Source organism: Bufo gargarizans, chromosome 2, assembly GCF_014858855.1.
Source record: "Bufo gargarizans isolate SCDJY-AF-19 chromosome 2, ASM1485885v1, whole genome shotgun sequence".
NCBI lineage: Eukaryota > Metazoa > Chordata > Amphibia > Anura > Bufonidae > Bufo > Bufo gargarizans.
The window spans coordinates 16,784,943-16,807,517 of record NC_058081.1 but is presented as its reverse complement, the minus strand read 5'-3'; the positions used below and the strand labels follow the sequence as shown (position 1 = coordinate 16,807,517).

Genomic DNA, 22,575 nt, shown 5'->3' with positions numbered 1-22,575 from the left:
CTTTTCATTTCTTTGTCATTGGACAAACTTACAAAATCAGTGAGGGGTCAAATAATTATTTCCTCCACTGTATATATTGCACTTGAATTTAACACTTGCAGATCTGGAAAATACTGTTTTTTTTTTTTTGTTTTTTTTTAAAGTGTGTTTTTCAAACCCCAGAAAATGATGGGTGTATTTCTACCTTAAATTGCACACTGACTAATCCAGATGTTGTAGTTTGCCCCCAAAAAATTGTGATTTGCAATGTCCCAAAAGCTTAGATGCAGTGCTGGTGCACTGAGCTTGCATAAAATGGCTGCCACTGCCGCCGCCCACCTAACTAACAGAATTATAAAAGTTATTTGTTTTTGGTCAATGGGCTCAGGGCAGGGTAAAACGATTGTGCCCTGCACCCACACAACTATTTGTCTGTAGATCGCTGAGTTAGATTCTCTCCTATGTTCTCCCCGAAATCACAAGTCCAGCTGCATCCTCTCCCTACACTTGTAACAGCAGAATGACGTGCAGCGCTACGTGACTCCAGCTTATATGGAGCCTGGGTCACATGCTGCTCTGGCCAATCACAGCCATGCCATTAGTAGGCATGGCTGTGATGGCCTCTTGGGGCAAGTAGTATGACACTTGTTGATTGGCTCAAACTCAAACTTTTATGGAAATGTTCGGGTTCAGGTGCGGGGTCCAAAAATCCTAAAGTTCGGTATGAACCCGAACTTTGCAGGTCGGGTTCGCTCAACCCTAATCAAGACATTTTGCAGGAGAACTTAAGGCCATCTGTCCACCAGCTGAAGCTCAACAGAAGATGGGTGTTGCAACAGGACAACGACCAAAAGCATAGAAGTAAATCAACAACAGAATGGCTTAAACAGAAAAAAATACGCCTTCTGGAGTGGCCCAGTCAGAGTGCTGACCTCAACCCGATTGAGATGCTGTGGCATGACCTCAAGAAAGCGATTCACACCAGACATCCCAAGAATATTGATGAACTGAAACAGTTCTGTAAAGAGGAATGGTCAAGAATTACTCCTGACCGTTGTGCACGTCTGATCTGCAACTACAGGAAACGTTTGGTTAAAGTTATTGCTGCCAAAGAAGGTTCAACCAGTTATTAAATCCAAGGGTTCACATACTTTTTCCACCTGCACTGTGAATTTTTACATGGTGTGTTTAATAAAAACATGGTAACATTTAATTATTTGTGTGCTATTAGTTTAAGCAGACTGTGATTGTCTATTGTTGTGACTTAGATGAAGATCAGATCACATTTTATGACCAATTTGTGCAGAAATCCATATCATTCCAAAGGGTTCACATACTTTTTTCTTGCAATTGTAATTGCTGGCCTTGCCTACTTATGTTGGCCTTGCTTCTTATTTTGGCCTTACCTTCTGGCAATTTGGACCTGCTTACAACATGGGGGCACTTTTAGTTTTTTTTTCCAGTGTCACTTAAAGGGGTTATCCCATCTTAGACAATGGGGGCATATCACTAGGATATGCCCCCATTGTCTGATAGGTGCGGGTCCCACCTCTGGGACCCGCACCTACAACGAGAACGGAGCCGGGGAGAGTTGTGGCTGGAGGACCCCGGGTTTCCCAGGGTCCGACCACCACCAGGCGCAGCTCCCCGCCTCTCCCATTGAAGTGAATGGGAGCGCACCGCACATGCGCGGCCAACGCTCCCATTCATTTCTATGGGGCCGACGGAAATAGCCGAGCCAGCGCTCGGCTATTTTCGGCGGCTCCATAGAAATGAACGGAGGGCGGCTGCGCATGCGCAGTGCGCCCTCCTCCACTTTCTCTGCTCCGTTCTCCTTATAGGTGCGGGTCCCAGCGGTGGGATCCGCACCTATCAGACAATGGGGGCATATCCTTGCGATATGCCCCCATTGTCTAAGATGGGATAACCCCTTTAAAGTTCTCAGGCTGTCCCGGGAAGATGCCCATGGTCACTCTAGATGAGCTGCAGAGATCCACAGCTCAGGTGGGAGAATTTGTATACATGTCAACTATCAGTCGTGTACTCCACAAATCTGGCCTTTATGGAAGAGTGGAGAGAAAAAAACCATTGTTGAAAGCAAGCCATAAGAAGTCCCATTTGCAGTTTGCCACAACCATGTAGGGAACACAGCAAACATGTGGAAGAAGGTGCTCTGGTCAGATGAGACCAAAGTTGAACTTTTTGGCCTAAATGCGAAACGCTATGTGTGGAGGAAAACTAACACTGTACATCATCCTGAACACACCACCCCCACTGTGAAGCATGGTGGTGGCATCATGCTGGGGGGATGCTTTTCTTCAGCAGGGACAGGGAAGCTGGTCAGAGTTGATGGGAAGATGAATAGAACTAAATACAGGGCAATCCTGGAGGAAAACCCAGTAGAGGCTGCAAACGACTTGAGACTGGGACAGAGTTTCACCTTCCTGCAGGACAACGACCCTAAACATACTGTCAGATCTACAATGGAATAGTTTAGATCAAAGCATATTCATGTGTTAGAATGGCCCAGTCAAAGTCCAGACTAAAATCCCTTTGAGAATCTGTAGCAAGACTTGAAAATTGCTGTTGAAAGGCTCTTCATCAAATCTGACTGAGCTTGAGCTATTTTTCAAAGAGGAATGGGCAAAGCTGGAAGAGACAGACCCCAAAAGACTTGCAGCTGTAAATGCAGTGAAAGGTGGTCCGACAAAGTATTAACTTAGGAAGGCTGACTACAAATGCACGCTGCACTTTCCAGATTTAATTTATTAAAACTTTTGAAAACCATAGCATGTTGCCAAATTTTAAAGATATTATAAAGTTTCCTTTTCAGCACGGAAGGTATCGGTATATTGGAAGTGAATTTTATAGGTCATTAAGCCCCTTATGGTTTTGCTACTTTACCATTTCACACAGTTCACAGCTCACAGCTTCCCTCATCTCAGTATTTCTTATTTCAAGCTTCTTCGACTCTTCACTGCTTCCTGTAACAAGTAATAACTTCAGTCAAACATCTTAAATATGGTCCATGTTATATTACACTACTGTATATTCCCTTACAGGGCCAGCTTCCAGTATCTGCCAGCCCACTGAGAAAATCGTCATATGAACCCCCCATAAACACCCTTGCCAGCATTCTTTCTATTATGGATAAAGCCTAACTTGGAGAAAAATCATTACATAATTGTCAACAATCCCGATAAATGGTGAGATGTCCCAAAGGCAAGGGAAGGAATGGGGTTGTACAAATTTACCCCAAAGTGGGACGTTTTTAGGAGTTTCCCTTTTTTTTTTTTTCAGGATATTTTGATTTACGTTAGCAACTATGCATTAATTACTACTAATACGAATGAGCCCTAAGAATGATTTGATAGAGTGCCACTATGTAGATGAGCAAATCGATTCTAATCGAATCAAATTTATTACATTAATTCTGCTGCTAAACATCCAAATTATGCCAGGGCCATTTTTTTGGTGAAAATTGATGGGTAAAAATGGAAGAGAGGATGAAGATGAAGGATCACATGACCCTGGAAGGGTGGGGGTGCCCTGATTGGCTCAGAGGCTGACTCAGGGGACGGGATTTTGGAAGGACCCTCAGGCTCTGGGCTTATCAGAAGCCAGAGATGCCGTTCTAAGTGCAGCTTGCGATCTGAGAGCATGTGTCTAGGACCCTGGAGTGTGTGTCTAGGATGCGCCTTGCAGAAAGCAATTGTAGACACAGACCTTTAATCGAGGTGTGCTAGGGACAGTATAAGGACATATTTTATTAGGTAGATTTTATCAATAGGTAGAAAAGTCAGGGTTTAATCAGGGAAAGCATAGGGAGGAACCGATCACTCAGAGTTCTGGATGTGTTTCATACAGCTGCTGGCAAGTGGGAAGATTATTTTGCACTGCAAATTCTGTAATCAACAAAATTCTGCAACAATCTCATTTCTTTCTGTACATACACAGCCCCCCATCACCCAAAAAAAAAATAATCAAAGCCCAGTAACAACACACGTCTTTCATGGCCCACTGGTTCAATGTTTTGCATGGCAGCACAGCACAGCAATGAGGCCAGGTCCTATTCACACCTCCATGTTTGTTTCGGTCAGCCAGGAAGCAGAGGCCATACCATGCGCTCTGAAGCAAAGCGCCAGCAGCCAGCCAAGCCAAGACCACCAACACAGCCTGACAAAAGCCCAAATAAAAGAGACTATAGAAAGCTGCAAGGAACAATACCTAGAGGAATGGAGGAGTGACATAAGAACCCCCAGAAACTCACCGTCTACCAAGCACTGCAGAGGGAGTACACAATGGCCATTATCTGGAGAGGCTACACCGCCACAAAGACAGACAGACCCTACCCTGTACCGTCTGAGCACCCACAGCCTGGAGATAGAGAGAGGGCGGCACAGACAGACATGGAAGCCCCGGCAGGAGAGTGTGTAGACATTGTGACCAGGGGGCCCTGGAGGATGAGGCCCACTTCCCTCTACACTGCAGCAAATACGCACCTGTGAGAACTGCCCACTTTCAGAAACTCTCGGTCCGCATCCTGGATTTCACCTTCACAGACGAGGAGAGAAAACTCTACATCCTACTGGGGAAGAGGAAACAACCGTGGCAGATAGCCGCATGATAAGTCACTACTTGCCACCAACGGAGAGGAACATGTTACCCCATGGACTGTATACCCCTTATACTGCCCCCAATACCCCCCTCCCCTATGGACTATATATCCCAGCCCCCTATACTGTCCCTTATATCCTCCACACCCTAATGGACTGTAATATCCTAACCCCCTATACCCTTCTCTTATTCCCACAACCGAATCCCCCCCACTTGTTAATGCTTTGTATTGCTTTGGCAATGCTAAATGTATTTGGTCCTGCCAATAAAGCTCTTGGATTTGGTCTGGGACCCTCACCAGGTGCTTATTTACTTCCTCCATGTCTCTCTAAATGGACATCCTCCTGTCCTTAACAGAAACAGGGCCGAGAATTGCTTCCACTCGCTCTCTTCCTCCTTCTCACCCTATAACATTTGAACAGTGAAGCGCTGCCATGATGTCTTAGAACTGATGAGCCTGGGAAAAATAAATCACACAGCGAATCAGAAGTGCAATTGCATGGTCCCCTTGACAGATGGCATGGGATCCTACAGTTCCCATTCCAGCTGTTCACACCCATAGGCCTTAGGCCTCTAGACTGTACAATGGCGCAGGCGGTCACAATGACCAAGACCTTCTGTGCAATAACATAGCCCCCTGCAACTTGGCGGATGTGATGACGCCATCGTGCTGTCTGCATTGGGACACGGGCAACGCATTGTAGATGGTGACATGGCACAGGAGTGAGGAGAGTATTTTTTTCTTTTCTTTCAGCACTTAAGTACAGAGAGGAGGGCATTATAAATAAAGGGGCCCAACATGGGGAATTATAAAAAAAAAAAAAAAGAGGGCACTGCTGGGGACATTATAAATAAAGAGGGCACTGCTGGGGGATGTTATAAATAAAGAGGGCACTGCTGGGAGACGTTATAAATAAAGAGGGCACTGCTGGGGGGACGTTATAAATAAAGAGGGCACTGCTGGGGGGACGTTATAAATAAAGAGGGCACTGCTGGGGGGACGTTATAAATAAAGAGGGCACTGCTGGGGGATGTTATAAATAAAGAGGGCACTGCTGGGGACTTTATAAATAAAGAGGGTACTTCTGGGGGACGTTATAAATAAAAAAGGCACTGCTGGGGACATTATAACTAAAGAGGGCACTGCTGGGGACATTATAACTAAAGAGGGCACTGCTGGGGACGTTATGAATAAAGAGGGCACTGCTGGGGGATGTTATAAATAAAGAAAGCACTGCTGGGGGACGTTATAAATAAAGAGGGCACTGCTGGGGGATGTTATAAATAAAGAGAGCACTGCTGGGGGACGTTATAAATAAAGAGAGCACTGCTGGGGGACGTTATAAATAAAGAGAGCACTGCTGGGGGACGTTATAAATAAAGAGAGCACTGCTGGGGGACGTTATAAATAAAGAGGGCACTGCTGGGGATGTTATAAATAAAGAGAGCACTGCTGGGGGACGTTATAAATAAAGAGGGCACTGCTGGGGACGTTATAAATAAAGAGGGCACTGCTGGGGTCATTATGAATAATGAGGGCACTGCTGGGTGACGTTATAACTAAAGAGGGCACTGCTGGGGGACGTTATAAATAAAGAGGGCACTGCTGGGGGACGTTATAAATAAAGAGGGCACTGCTGGGGGATGTTATAAATAAAGAGAGCACTGCTGGGGGACGTTATAAATAAGGAGAGCACTGCTGGGGGACGTTATAAATAAAGAGAGCACTGCTGGGGACGTTATAAATAAAGAGGGCACTGCTGGGGGATGTTATAAATAAAGAGGGCACTGCTGGGGACGTTATGAATAAAGAGGGCACTGCTGGGGGACGTTATAAATAAAGAGGGCACTGCTGGGGGACGTTATAAATAAAGAGGGCACTGCTGGGTGACGTTATAACTAAAGAGGGCACTGCTGGGGGGACGTTATAAATAAAGAGGGCACTGCTGGGGGATATTATAAATAAAGAGGGCACTGCTGGGGGACGTTATAAATAAAGAGAGCACTGCTGGGGGATGTTATAAATAAAGAGAGCACTGCTGGGTGACGTTATAAATAAAGAGAGCACTGCTGGGGATGTTATGAATAAAGAGGGCACTGCTGGGGGATGTTATGAATAAAGAGGGCACTGCTGGGGGACGTTATAAATAAAGAGGGCACTGCTGGGGACGTTATAAATAAAGAGGGCACTGCTGGGGACGTTATAAATAAAGAGAGCACTGCTGGGGACGTTATAAATAAAGAGAGCACTGCTGGGGGACGTTATAAATAAAGAGGGCACTGCTGGGGGACGTTATAAATAAAGAGGGCACTGCTGGGGACGTTATAAATAAAGAGAGCACTGCTGGGGGATGTTATAAATAAAGAGGGCACTGCTGGGGGACGTTATAACTAAAGAGGGCACTGCTGAATGACATTGCAAAAAAGAGGTGCTCTTTTGGAGGCTAATAAAAAAAATAAGGGACTGCTGGGGACATTCTAAAAATTAATGGGGCACTACTGGGGGCATAATGAGAAGGGGCATTATAAATACACGGAGCATAGCTTGGGGACATTAAAGATAGTGGTGCACTAAAGGGGGGATGCAATTAAAAATACGAGGGACATTGAATATTAGTGCCCCTAGAGGGGGCCCTATAAATTTCAGGGCATCACTGGGGTATTAAGGACACTGAAGGGGGCATTATAATTGGGCACAATATATAGGCCATTGCTACTAATGGGGGCACACTTGGAGAGCATTATCACTAGTGGGGCACTACTTCTAGTGAGGACAATCTGGGAAAGAATTATTATTGGTGGGACTTTTGGGAGAACATTATGGACTATCGGACAAACCGGACTGTCTACGACACTCATCTGAGGGTAAGCGATATTTACCCCTAACAGATTTCACATTAAGGCCGTGATTCCAACGGGCCAAAGGACTGCTGAAGTAAGCATTACATATAGAGGAGTGATATCCTCCAGCAGCATATTTATAGACATTGTAACTTGTGTTTGTCCTTTTTGGATCCGGAACAAGTGAACACACAGACTGTGGACATTGAAGAGGAGACTAATAGGCTTGACGATCTATGCCACTTAATAGACACTATCCTCAACAGGAATAGTTAGGACATACATCGCTATTTAATATCATTCATTTATCCTAGGAGGTCCTATTTTTGATAATTGTGTTTTTTGTATGCATACATCTATACAACCAGGGCATTTATTTTTATTACTTTTAGAGGGGATTTGATTGTATACTTTTAGTTTAAATTTTACTAAGTTGTTTTTTAAATTTTATGTGTTGCTGCTATCACTCCATTGCTGAGGGGGCAGTTAATAAATAGTACGTTTGATGTGTACCACATAGCGAGTGCCAGTCGTCCTTTTACTTATTTCTCCTATACCATTGGATTGACTGAGTGAGCAGTCCTTCGACTAGAGCACCCTTACCGTACTGAGAAGGGAGGTGAGCTATCCACTAAATTTTATACACATTATGGACTATCTGTAGGGCACTGTTACTTCTGCAGTATAGTATTTGGAAGCATTGGAGAGAGAGCACAGTATTGGGATAGCAGCAGGATAACAGGATGGGGAGGAGGATGAAATAGTGAAAAATATAAGATGTCTTTGTGGCAAACTCTGCAGAGACGAGACAAAGATAAAATACTTTGTCATGACGATCTGGTCTGAATAGAGAAGATAAGGAAAACTACATCAGAGGAGACATCACTGGAAGTAAGAGGTATGTGGTGCCGTATGTAATGTCCAATTCAAATATGTCTTCTAGCAGTAGAACTTGGGGAGGGGTTTGTCAGGACTGGAATAGTGGATTAGGTGTGGATCCCTTTGGCAGGGACTAAATAATGCCAGAAATTAGTGTAGTACAAAAGGTCAATCCAATCGGGTAGTCGGTTCCAGTTCCGGGTCGTGGCAGGCAGCAGAAATCGTAATCGAGGAAACAGGCAAGGAGTCGGTAGCGGGGAAGTCAGAATAAACAGCGGATTCACAGGGAAGAGCTGGGTGTTCACCATAAGGTTGAATTCAGCAATGAGTCAAGGCTCTGACTGGCTCTAAGTACACAGGGAACCCAGGACCGCCTCCCTGGTTGCCAGGCAACCAGGAGGCTTCCTTAGTCAGAAGCCAATTATAAGGCTGAGGGCAAGTGACGGAGGCTGAAGCCCTCCCCCAGCCTGAGTAGCACCTGTGGTCTGGAATGGCACATGCGCACTACGCTCATATCCCCGCGCACGCGCTCTCGGCTTGTGTACCGCACACGCGCACCCGGCGTCCGATTTGCGCAGGTGCACTGGCCACATCGACGTCAGATGTCCTGTCAGGAGGAAGAGGAGGAGCCATCTGCACCCGCCGCCCGCGCCTGTGAACCCGATGCAAAACGGCCTCCCTGGTTCCCTGACAGGGTTGGATTGAGAATTTGACACGAAGGTGGACGCAGATACAGCTCCCGGGAATAGCAATTCCTGTCTGACTGTCCTGATTATGGCCCCCAGACATAGCTGGGCGTTAGGATTAAGGTAGGTCAGGCAACGTCCCTCTGTGTTCCTGAGAAAAAGATATGCATATTAGCTTCCTTGAAATCATAAATGGGGAGATTTATCATCTCCCTTGTGCCATAAAAGTGGCTATAAAAAGTTGCAAACTGTGCGTTTTTTTCCTTTTTAACGGCTCATGCACACTGCTGTTGCCCGTCCATGCCCGTATTGCTGCCTGCAAACAGCAGGTCCACAATATATGGGCATCGGCCGTTTGTGCATCGCATCACGGATGGGTCCACAATCCAGAAGGTGTGGTACGAAACGGAGGCACGCTAGGAATCCCCACGAAAGCGCTACGTTTCTCTCCGTTACCTCTGCAGCACAAAAAAATAGAACATGTTCTATTTTTAAGCTGTTTGGGCGGGTCACCAGCAGCCGCATGGATGGTCCCCCTAAATGTGACTTTCTGAAAAAAGTCACAAGTGCCCCTTTTTTTCACCGCCCTCAACATTTTATCAAAAGGGGGTTACAAGGGTGGGAAAGGGGCATGGTCAACTTCAAAGACAGATTTAGCGTCATTCACATCAGTTTTGCGATGCAAGTGAAGCCTGAAATCTATGGTAGTATAGTCCAGCAGAATAAACAAACCCTTAAAATCATTTATTTTATTTTATCTGTTTTAAAACGGGATATAGTCCCGATTATTGATAATTCAAATTGGCCAATAATGTGATACATCTAAAGACCAGACATACAAATATCAAGGGATCTACCAGGAACAGGCAGAGGGAGGGGGGGAGGGGGGAACCTATCTGGCCCTTCACTAACCCTGTCTAACCCTCAGCCCAGGGACGACCCTGTATGGTAGGGACTCCCTGTCCTCGTATCTAGGCTGAGTATACCCTGGTTGTCCCTATATTAAACAAATAACAATTCCTTTACCCAATAATAACCTTATTGTAATTCTAGTGTCCCCGCTAGATGATATCTGTGACGGGGGCCATCTAGTACATATAAGTGACACCTCAACGCACTTCTCCCTATAATACGGGTTCCTCAGGAGGTAATTCTTTTGAGTCACTATTGAGCTATTACTATCTTGCTGCATGTGAACTTCTAGGTCATTGTCTGTTTTTTGTTCACAGGCTATCACAGTGTTTCCCATCCGATATTGTATGGAAGTGCTTATCTTTGGCGTATCTTCTGGAAGACGTGTTTATGGAAGCGGTATGCAGTAATCCTACCCATGTGTACAATCTTTTTATCCTTTTGGCAGAATTTATATATATATATCTTTTATGCAGATTTTTTTTACATATGTGTGTATATATATATACATGTTTTACCCTACACATTGATATCTCTATACACATCCTTTTACCTTCACTCCTTTTTTTTACAAATATAACACTGTTGCAAAACCTATTACACACTTAAGCAGCTCGACAAGAAACCACCACTATTAATCGACCACTACTGGCGCTCAAAAGGGTTTATTTTAAAATAGGTGAGACCTGGTGGGTATATCCACCCACCAGTCCCCCTATTTTGGCATACTACCATATTCTATACGGGCAGACACCTTTGTCGACCTGACTAAACCCAGAGCAGCCTCTAGTACCTAGCACCCAACTTTCTTTCCACCCCACTCCTATAAACCCGAGGTGCCTCAAGTCTTTCAGATCTAGTGGAAACCCTTCCAATAGATCCATCTGAGCCTCATACTTTCTCTCTCTCTTTTATCACCACAATTCCACAGGAAATCATATTGTGGGTAGTAATTGTAATACTGTGGAACCGTTACTTGTGTAACTTCTGGAAGACGTGTATAAGATTCCTGATTGCCACCGCTGCATTTAATATCATTTTTTATACCTATTTTTCTATCTGAATTGACATTTATACAATAGTGATAAGAATTACCTCCTTAAGAACCCGTATTATAGGGAGAAATGCGTTGAGGTGTCACTTGTATGTACTAGATGGCCCCCGTCACAGATATCATCTAGCGGGGACACTAGAATTACAATAAGGTTATTATTGGGTAAAGGAATTGTTATTTGTTTAATATAGGGACAACCAGGGTATACTCAGCCTAGGTACGAGGACAGAGAGTCCCTACCATACAGGGTCTTCCCTGGGCTGAGGGTTAGACAGGGTTAGTGAAGGGCCAAGTAGGTTCCCTCCCTCCCTCTGCCGGTTCCTGGTAGATCCCTTGATATTTGTATGTCTGGTTTTTAGACATTATTGGCCAATTTTAATTAAGTATCAATAATCGGGACTATATCCGTTTTAAAACAGATCAAATAAAATAAATGATTTTAAGGGTTTGCTTATTCTGCTGGACTATATATTTTGTTTCAAGTAACTCTATTACATCACTTGTATAATATTGCTGGACTTGTTGAAATCTATGGCAGCTCTGAGCAGATTTCTGTTTTGGCGCACAGACTCTTATGGAATCCGCCTAATTATAAAGCAGGAGTTGTGGGCCTCATAAAAAATTTGGTGCATCCTCCGGCAGACCAGGGGATATCAAGAATAGCGCAGAAACTGCTGGTCTTGATATTCCTTCCCCATCAGCCGCCATGCCGTATATACTATGCTGTATCTGACTGATTATGTGCAACCTCTTGCTGCTAGTAACGTGTTTGTACTGTCGAAAAGTTCAATAAATTGAGTATAAACAAAAAAATTGCTGACATTTCACCCATTTGGCCAGATTTTTCCTCAAAGTTTCAATTACCTGAACGTAACACTACATATTTTTTGCTGTCTTCTGCTAGACTGAAGTCTAAGTCTGTGCTGGTCTCTGGGATGTTGCTGAATAAAGGTGTTGGTTTTCTGTCTGACAGTGATAACCTATTCATGACGGTGTAGTTGTATTTCCAGAGAGAAATGTAGAATTGATACTTTGTGGTGTTCGACTGATGCCAGAATATATCACATAGACGTTTCATCTTTTCTTCAGGAGTGGTCATTGCTCGTAGATCTTCATACTGTTCTTCATTCAGTAGATGATTGGCTCGGAGATCATCTATAACCGGATCTACTTCCTTTATATTACAAACCGGATTCCCAAAAATTTGGGACACTAAACAAATTGTGAATAAAAACTGAATGCAATGATGTGGAGATGGCAAATGTCAATATTTTATTTGTAATAGAACGTAGATGACAGATCAAACGTTTAATCCGAGTAAATGTATCATTTTAAAGGAAAAATACGTTGATTCAAATTTTCCCATTGTCAACAAATCCCCAAAAAGTTGGGACAAGTTGCAATAAGAGGCTGGAAAAAGTAAATTTGAGCATAACGAAGAGCTGGGAGACCAATTAACACTAATTAGGTAAATTGGCAACATGATTGGGTATAAAAAGAGCTTCTCAGAGTGGCAGTGTCTCTCAGAAGCCAAGATGGGTAGAGGATCACCAATTCCCACAATGTTGCGCAGAAAGATAGTGGAGCAATATCAGAAAGGTGTTACCCAGCGAAAAATTGCAAAGACTTTGCATCTATCATCATCAACTGTGCATAACGTCATCCGAAGATTCAGAGAATCTGGAACAATCTCTGTGCGTAAGGGTCAAGGCCGTAAAACCATACTGGATGCCCGTGATCTCCGGGCCCTTAAACGACACTGCACCACAAACAGGAATGCTACTGTAAAGGAAATCACAGAATGGGCTCAGGAATACTTCCAGAAACCATTGTCAGTGAACACAATCCACCGTGCCATCCGCCGTTGCCAGCTGAAACTCTACAGTGCAAAGAAGAAGCCATTTCTAAGCAGGATCCACAAGCTCAGGCGTTTTCACTGGGCCAGGGATCATTTAAAATGGAGTGTGGCAAAATGGAAGACTGTTCTGTGGTCAGACGAGTCACGATTCGAAGTTCTTTTTGGAAATCTGGGACGCCATGTCATCCGGACCAAAGAGGACAAGACAACCCAAGACTGCATCTCTGATGGTATGGGGTTGCATGAGTGCATGTGGCATGGGCAGCTTGCATGTCTGGAAAGGCACCATCAATGCAGAAAAATATATTCAGGTCCTAGAACAACATATGCTCCCATCCAGACGTCATCTCTTTCAGGGAAGACCCTGCATTTTTCAACAAGATAATGCCAGACCACATTCTGTATCAATCACAACATCATGGCTGCGTAGGAGAAGGATCCGGGTACTGAAATGGCCGGTCTGCAGTCCAGATCTTTCACCTATAGAGAACATTTGGCGCATCATAAAGAGGAAGGTCCAACAAAGAAGGCCCAAGACGATTGAACAGTTAGAGGCCTGTATTAGACAAGAAGGGGAGAGCATTCCTATTTCTAAACTTGAGAAACTGGTCTCCTCGGTCCCCAGACGTCTGTTGAGTGTTGTAAGAAGAAGGGGAGATGCCACACAGTGGTGAAAATGGCCTTGTCCCAACTTTTTTGGGATTTGTTGACACCATGAAATTCTGATTCAACATATTTTTCCCTTAAAATTGTACATTTTCTCAGTTTAAACTTTTGTTCCGTGATTTATGTTCTATTCTGAATAAAATATTAGAAGTTGCCACCTCCACATCATTGCATTCAGTTTTTATTCACGATTTGTAAAGTGTCCCAACTTTTTTGGAATCCGGTTTGTATACTAGATTTCACTTATATTTTTTCTTTCTCTGGCCCTGAAACACAGAAGGCACAGATGTCAGAAGTCACTGCAGACACCCTTCTATAGGAAAAGTATTTAAAAAAAATACTAGTTTCCACTTATATTTTTCTATATCTGGCCCTGACACACAGAAGGTATTGGACAGATTTCACAAGTCACTGCAGACACCCTCTATAGAAAAAGTATGGAAAAGTATGGAGAAAAAAAAATGGATGGCTATATTAGATTGCTGCCACCACACCCAATAGTCCTTTAACCTCCTCCGGACCGCCTAACGCAGGATCGCGGCCCGGAGGCGGCAGTGTCAGGCATAGTCACGCAGCGATGCTTCATCTTGGGAGACGCGAGCTGACGCGCTTAGCCGGCCCGCGCATGCGCATCGCGGGCCGGCAATGGTTCGAGGGGGTTCACGTCATCAGCTTGCCAGCCAATGATCGTGGCTGGCAAGCTGATGATTTAAAAAAAAAAACAATCACAAGCCATCTAACACATTATATTTGTAAATATAATGTGTTAAATGGCTTCCCTGCTCCTCTGCTGGTCCTTTTGGTCGGTTGGATCCAGCAGAGGAGCAGGCATCACAGTGAGTAGCACCAAACACCACACACTTAGCCCCAGATCACCCCCCTGCACCCCAGTTAACCCCTTGATCACCCCTTCTTGCCCCTGTCAATCACCTAGTGAAAGGAAAAAAGTGATCAGTGTAAACTGTCAGTTTTTTTTTCACTGGTATTGACTGTTAGGTTTTAGCATAGTTTAGGCCCCTTGGTTAGGTAGTTTAGCGATCAGTTAGCGCCCAGCCCACCGCACCGCAGTCACTGATTCGCTGATTAGCGTATCGCTAATCACCATTTGTACTTTTATAGTATCTGTAAGTGATCAGAACTGATCACAGTCAGATCTATAATAGTATTAGTGTCACCTTAGCTCGCCCCCCACCCAAAACGCAGTGTTTGCCCGATCAGGCCTGATCGGTCGCCCACACATGCGTTCACCCACGCCCACACCCGCCCCAGTGACCAATTTTTTTTATTTTTTTATCACTGCACAATCACTTTACAAGCGCTGCGGCGATAAAAAAAAAATCTGTTTTGATATTTTTTATCAACCGCAGCGGCCTCCGGTACTTCGCTAGCCTCCCATTTGTAAGACAGGCTTGCTTTTTTTCTTGGGTAGTCTCAGGAAATACCCCTAAATTTAGTAGCCCAAATCTCAAACAGGGGGTATTCTTCTGAAGAGGCCTACAGGCTTCTGACCCAGTCGGATGAGGAATGGGAACCCTCATCTGATGAATCGAGTGGGTCAGAATATGAACCTGTAGAAAGCAGTGGCAGTCTGACTCAAAGTTCGGACTAGGAGGTTGAGGTCCCTGATAGCACCAGGCGTACCCGGCCCCGTGTCGCTAGACCACAGGTTGCACAGGATCCGCTTCAAGGGCAGCAGAGTGGGGCTGGTGCTGTCGGATTACGTGGTGAGGCATACACCAGCAGCACAGCCCTCCCTGGACCTAGTACCAGCTGTCACGGCTGTAAATGAGCAACAAGAGTGTACACAGAGAATAACAACTGACGGACCCACTCTAGGGAGCAATAAGGGTGACCCCTGCCAGACCCTAAAAGCTCTCCCTAAGCTGCTATGCGCATGTCCGGATCCGAATGGTAGATCGAGACATGCCCGCGTACCTGAGGCTGAAGACCACTGAAACCCCTACAATATGAAATGCCCTGACGAGGCGAGTGGCTTTAATGTCCGACACCGGAACCCACATCCTCTCCTCAGGACCATAACCCCTCCAATGAACGAGGTACTGAAGAGTACCGCGGACAATGCGAGAGTCCACAATTCTGGAAACCTCAAACTCCAGATTGCCATCAACCAAAATCGGAGGAGGAGGCAAAGAGGAGGGTACTGTAGGCTGGACATATGGTTTTAAAAGAGCCCTGTGAAATACATTATGTATCTTCCAAACCCGTGGAAGATCAAGACGGAAGGCAACAGGATTGACGACTGACAAGATTTTATAAGGGCCAATGAACTTGGGACCCAATTTCCAGGAGGGAACCTTCAGTTTAATATTTTTTGTAGACAACCACACCAGATCACCCACATTCAGGTCCGGACCAGGCATACGTCTCTTATCAGCCACACGCTTATATTTCTCACTCATCTTTCTAAGATTACTCTGAATCTTTTGCCAAATGGTAGACAAAGACGAGGAAAATCTCTCCTCCTCAGGCAAACCAGAGGGAGCGCCTCCCGAGAATGTCCCAAACTGCGGATGGAACCCATATGCACCGAAGAATGGTGACTTATCAGAAGATTCCTGACGACGGTTGTTCAGAGCAAACTCAGCAAGAGGGAGAGATGAACACCAATCCTCCTGGTTCTCTGCCACAAAACAGCGCAAATATGTCTCCAGATTCTGGTTGACGCGCTCAGTCGACTGCGGGTGAAAAGCAGAAGAGAAGGACAGCCGAACCCCCAGACGAGAACAGAAAGCCCTCCAGAATCTGGACACAAACTGCGTGCCTCTATCAGAAACAATATCCGAGGGAATGCCATGTAATTTAACAATATGGTCGACAAAAGCTTGCGCCAACGTTTTAGCACTGGGTAAACCAGGGAAGGGTACGAAATGAGCCATCTTGCTAAAACAGTCCACCACCACCAGGATCACCGACTTCCCTGAGGAACGAGGAAGATCCGTGATAAAGTCCATGGAGAGGTGTGTCCAAGGACGGGAAGGTATGGGTAACGGAAGAAGGGGACCTGAAGGCCATGAACGAGGGACCTTAGCGCGAGCGCGCGTCTCACAAGCAGCCACAAAACCCTCCACCGACTTACGGAGAGCCGGCCACCAAAATCTCCGAGCAATGAGATCTACCGTGGCTCTACTCCTGGGGTGACCAGCAAGAACGGTATCATGATGTTCCTTGAAGAGTTTGTGACGTAACTCAGGAGGCACAAACAACTTCCCAGGAGGACAACGGGGAGGTACCTCAGTCTGGGCAGCCTGGACCTCAGCCTCCAAGTCAGAATACAGGGCAGAAACAACCACCCCCTCCGCCAAAATGGGACCCGGGTCCTTGGAGTTTCCTCCTCCCAGAAAACAGCGAGAGAGAGCATCAGCCTTCACATTTTTGATCCCAGGGCGGAATGTAACAACAAAATTGAATCTGGAGAAGAAGAGAGACCATCTGGCCTGTCTCGGATTCATACGCCTGGCCGACTCCAAGTACGCCAGATTCTTATGGTCGGTAAACACGGTGATAGGGTGCCTGGCACCCTCCAACCAATGGCGCCACTCCTCGAAAGCCAACTTGATGGCCAACAACTCCCTATCCCCCACATCATAGTTTCTCTCTGCCGGGGAGAGCTTTTTAGAGAAAAAAGCACAGGGTCGTCACTTGGCAGGAGAAGGGCCCTGGGACAAAACTGCACCCACACCCACCTTGGAAGCATCCACCTCAACAATAAAAGGTAAGGAAGCATCGGGATGCACCAAGACGGGAGCAGACGCAAAACTCATTTTAATCTTAGAAAAAGCTGCAATCGCCTCCTCCGACCAAGAGGAAAAATCCGCCCCTTTTTTGTCATGTCAGTAAGGGGTTTGACAATAGAGGAATAATTCAAAATGAACTTTCTGTAATAGTTCGCAAAACCCAGAAAGCGCATCAATGCCTTCTGATTCTCAGGAAGCTCCCACTCCAGCACAGCACGGACCTTCACCGGATCCATGCGAAAACCAGAAGCAGAGAGGAAAAAACCCAGAAATTGAATCTCCGATACCATAAAAACACATTTCTCCAGCTTGGAGTACAATTTATTCTCCCGCAGAATCCGCAGAACCTGAAAAAGATGATCCTGATGGGTCTGAACATCAGGGGAAAAAAATCTAAATATCATCAAGATACACCAATACAAATTTCCCCATTAAATGGTAGAAAATACTGTTAACAAAATGCTGAAAGACGGCCGGAGCATTCATCAGGCCGAAAGGCATAACGAGATTCTCAAAATGCCCATTAGGGGTATTAAAGGCCGTTTTCCATTCATCCCCCTCTCTGACCCTGACCAGGTTGTATGCGCCTCTCAAATCCAACTTGGAAAAAACTTGGCCCCAACAATTTGGTTGAAGAGGTCCGGGATCAGAGGAAGAGGATAGGGATCGCGAATCGTGATACGGTTCAGCTCCCTAAAATCTAGGCAAGGTCTCAGAGAGCCATCTTTCTTTTTAACAAAAAAAAAAAAACAGCGGCAACAGGAGATTTTGAGGGACGAATATGCCCCTTATCGAGACTCTCAGAAATATAAGTTCGCATTGCGATTCTTTCCGGTTGTGAGAGGTTGTAGAGGCGTGCTTTTGGCAGTTTGGCGCCGGGAATGAGGTTAATGGGACAGTCAAACTCCCGGTGAGGAGGTAGCTCCTGAACACCGCTCTCGGAAAACACGTCCGAGAACTCAGAGAGAAATTATGGCACAGTTTTAGTAGACACCTCTGCAAAAATCGCTGTGAGACAATTCTCTCTACAAAACTCACTCCACTCAATTATTTGCCTTCCTTGCCAATCAATAGTGGGGTTATGTCTAATAAGCCAGGGTAACCCCAAAACTAGAGGAGAAGGCAATCCGTTAAGGACAAAACAAGATATATCCTCCACATGAGTGTCACCTATCGCTAACCGGATATTGTGAACAATGCCCTTCAGAGATCTCTGCGAGAGTGGAGCAGAGTCAATAGCAAAAACAGGTATATCCTTTTCTAACGTGCAAACCTGAAAACCATGCATGGCTACAAATTGAGTATCAATAAGATTGACGGCCACTCCACTATCGACAAAAATTTCACAAGAAATGACTTTGCTCCCTAGCGCTACCCTGGCAGAAAGGAGAAAACGGGAACTGCAGGTCAGAGGAAAAGCATCAATTCCTACATCAACTTTGCCCAAAGTAGCAGATGAAGCAGAATTTGATGATTTACTTTTTGAGGTCTTTCTCTTATTATAACTCTTAGTACAGTTCAAGAATCTCCTAGACGGACAAACATTAGCCAAATGACCTTTGCTCCCACAACAAAAACACACCATTATCTGAGGACTAAATCCTCCTTTATCTGGGGCAAGTCGACCTAGCTGCATGGGCTCCTCCACAGAGGGAACCGAGAGAGGATGAGGCCCCTGCACACTAAATGAGTCCGCACCACTGCCCCTAGACTGAAAATGACTGGACAGAGAGGTCTCGTTTCTTTCTCTTAGACGCCTGTCAAGGCGTACCGCCAATGACATGGCAGACTCTAAGGACGTTGGTCTCTCATGGAAAGCAAACGCATCTTTCAATCTCTCTGAGAGACCATGAGAGAACTGACTCCGGAGTGCAGCATCATTCCAACCTGTATCAGCTGCCCATCTCCGAAATTCAGAACAATAAAGTTCAGCAGACAGTTTGTCCTGGCATAAAAAACGTAAGTTAGATTCAGCCAGAGCAACACGATCCGGGTCATCATATATCTGCCCCAGGGCTAAAAAAAATCTTTCTACGGATCGAAGGGAGGGATCCCCCGATGGCAACGAAAAAGCCCAAGTCTGAGCATTACCCCTGAGCAGGGAGATGACAATCCTCACCCTCTGCTCCTCATTACCAGAGAAGTGGGGACACAAGCAAAAATGGAGTTTGCATGCCTCTCTGAAACAAACAAAATTCTCACTGCCCCCGGAGAACGTCTCCGGAAGTGAGACCTTTGGCTCGCAACAGACTCCATGGGCCGGAGCAGAGCCCAATGCTTGAAGCTGAGTCATAGATTGACGGAGATCCGCTACCTCCAAAGAAAGACCCTGCATGCGGTCAACCAGGTCAGAAAGCGGATCCATGTAAAAAAAGGACGGTTTGGCGGATTATAATGTTACGGCTGTAAATGAGCAATAAGAGTGTACACAGAGAATAACAACTGACGGACCCACTCTAGGGAGGAATAAGGGTGACCCCTGCCAGACCCTAAAAGCTCTCACTAAGCTGCTATGCGCATGTCCGGATCCGAATGGTAGATCGAGACATGCCCGCGTACCTGAGGCTGAAGACCACTGAAACCCCTACAATAGTGGAAGGGGCACGGCCACCGGTGCCCTGCTCAGTATATGGATGGAACCTGGGTCGCCTCGGATCCAGTCAGCAAAGAACAGATAAACACAATGTCTGTACACTTAACTGAGGTGCTGCAGCCGCAGTGCAAACAGATCCGAAGTCAGCAGACGATATCTGAAGTACTCGCATCAGCAGGACACAGATCCAGTGAAGAGAAGTAACACAGGTGAAGACACTCAAACGAAGATACAGCTCAAAATGAAGAGTATAATCCGCACCTCTACAAAGGAGGAGGGGTGTTTTAAAGGCAGCGAAATCAAACACAAGAGGAACAGCTGGGAGGAAGGAAACCAAAAGTAAAGACCTCATCACAGAGGTGGAGAAACAGGGAAGAAATCTCCTCCTAGCTCTAGTAGTGACATCATCACAGGGGTGTGGAAACAGAGCTATGAGAACGTCTCAAAGCTCTGGTAGTGACACCAGCACTGCCGTACAACATGGTGAAGTGGCGAGCACCAGAAGGGCAGTTGAAGCTGGTACGGTGGCACGTGCAGTAGTTACCCCGTCGCAGCCACCGCACAGACAGGCCCGTAGACCCCCTAGAATCCCTGAGGTGCTGGAAAATCCTGATTGGCAGTCCCCAACTTCAGCCGCACCAGTAGTTCCCCCTTTCACCGCCCAGTCTGGAGTTCGGGTTGAGACAGCTCAGATCGGTTCGGCCCTGGGATTTTTTGAGCTGTTCTTGACTGCGGAGCTCTTGGACATAGTCATGGCAGAAACAAACCGGTATTCCACACAATTTATATTCGCCAACCCGGGAAGCTATTATGCCCAGCCTTTCCGGTGGAAACCAGTCCAAGTTTCCGAAATTAAAACTTTTCTGGGCCTTCTCCTCAACATGGGTCTAACCAAAAAGCATGAATTGCGGTCATATTGGTCCACAAACCCAATTCATCACATGCCCATGTTCTCTGCTGCCATGTCCAGGGCACGATTTGAGGCCATCCTGCGTTTCCTGCACTTTAGCGACAACACTACCTCCCGTTCCAGAGGCCACCCAGCTTTTGACCGGCTCCACAAAATTCGACCCCTCATAGACCACTTCAAGCAGAAATTTGCTGATTTGTATACCCCTGAGCAAAACATTTGCGTAGACGAGTCCCTAATACATTTTACCGGGCGCCTTGGCTTCAAACAATACATCCCAAGCAAGCGCGCCCAGTATGGGGTCAAATTGTATAAGCTTTGTGAAAGGGCCACAGGCTATACCCACAAATTTCGGATCTATGAGGGAAAAGATCAGACCCTGGAGCCGGTCGGTTGCCCTGACTACCTGGGGAGCAGTGGGAAGACAGTCTGGGACTTGGTGTCACCCTTATTTGGCAAGGGATACCATCTTTATGTGGACAATTTCTACACAAGTGTGGCCCTCTTCAGGCATTTGTTCCTAGAACAGATTAGCTGCTGTGGCACCGCGCAAACTAGTCGCGCGGGCTTCTCCCAACGGCTCATTACCACCTGTCTTGCAAGGGGGGAGAGGGCTGCCTTGTGTAACCAAGAACTGCTCGCGGTGAAATGGAGAGACAAGCGTGACGTTTACATGCTCTCCTCCATTCACGCAGACACGACAATCCAAATTGAGCGAGCAACCAGTGTCATTGAAAAGCCCCTCTCAGTCCACGACTATAACCTTCACATGGGAGGGGTGGACTTCAATGACCAGATGTTGGCTCCTTATTTAGTTTACCGTGGCACCAGATGCTGGTATAAGAAGGTATCTGTATATTTAATTCAATTGGCTCTGTATAATAGTTTTGTTCTCTACAGTAAGGGTGGGAGAACAGGATCCTTCCTCAAATTTCAGGAAGAGATCATCGAGAACCTCCTGTATCCAGGAGGTTCCGTGGCCCCATCCACTAGTGTAGTTAGCCGTCTACACGAGCGACATTTCCCCAATGTCGTTGCTGGTACCTCAACCCAACTGTCACCCCAAAAAAGATGTTGTGTCTGTAGCAGGAGTGGAATAAGGCGTGACACCCGCTATTTCTGTCCTGACTGCCCTGACCACCCTGCCCTATGCTTAGGGGAGTGTTTCCGGAAGTACCACACACAGGTACACCTAGCATAGGGATCACATCTCACCAGGACAGGCACACAGGGCTATTTTGGCCCATTTACACACAGAGCTGCTGCAAACCTCTCCTTTCACCTGGGACAAAGTGCATAACGCACTTCGCCACAAAAGTTGGTGTATACGGCGCTGCAAGACGAGATTTCTACTCTGCAGTAAAAGATACGTTTGCCTAGGCATATGAGCTGAGGAGGTGGCGGTGTTCCTATGCTTTGGCAAACACTTTGTATATAAAAAAAAAAAATCCTGCAATGATTTATTCATCCACATCGATTGATGTGAATGGAGAAATCTGGTTTGCCAGGGCATACGAGTGGGTATGGATGTAGGGCGGAGCTCCTATGTCCTGGCAGACGCCTTTCCCCTCCTTTTTTTTTGTGGCAGAGATTTTTTCATCCACATTGATCGATGCGAATGAAGAAATATGTGCCGTTCATTTTTTTCTTTCAGCCCAGAGGCTGAACGGAAAAAAAAATCTCATTACCTGTATGCTCAACATAAGGAGAATAGCAGAAACTCCTAATGCTGGCCATACATGTAATGATTGCGGAGACCCTCAAATGCCAGGGCAGTACAAACACCCCACAAATGACCCCATTTTGGAAAGAAGACACCTTAAGG

At 45.9% G+C, this 22,575-nt stretch overlaps 1 protein-coding gene across 1 annotated transcript in view; it reads right to left on the bottom strand.

Moving 5' to 3' along the window:
• Positions 1 to 22,575, bottom strand: part of LOC122927086 — a 640,428-nt gene that overhangs the window by 139,653 nt on the left and 478,200 nt on the right. The window contains exon 22 of the mRNA XM_044278664.1: positions 2,884 to 2,963. Within this exon, the coding sequence (XP_044134599.1) occupies positions 2,884 to 2,963 (80 nt within the window). The remainder of the gene's footprint in view (positions 1 to 2,883; positions 2,964 to 22,575) is intronic.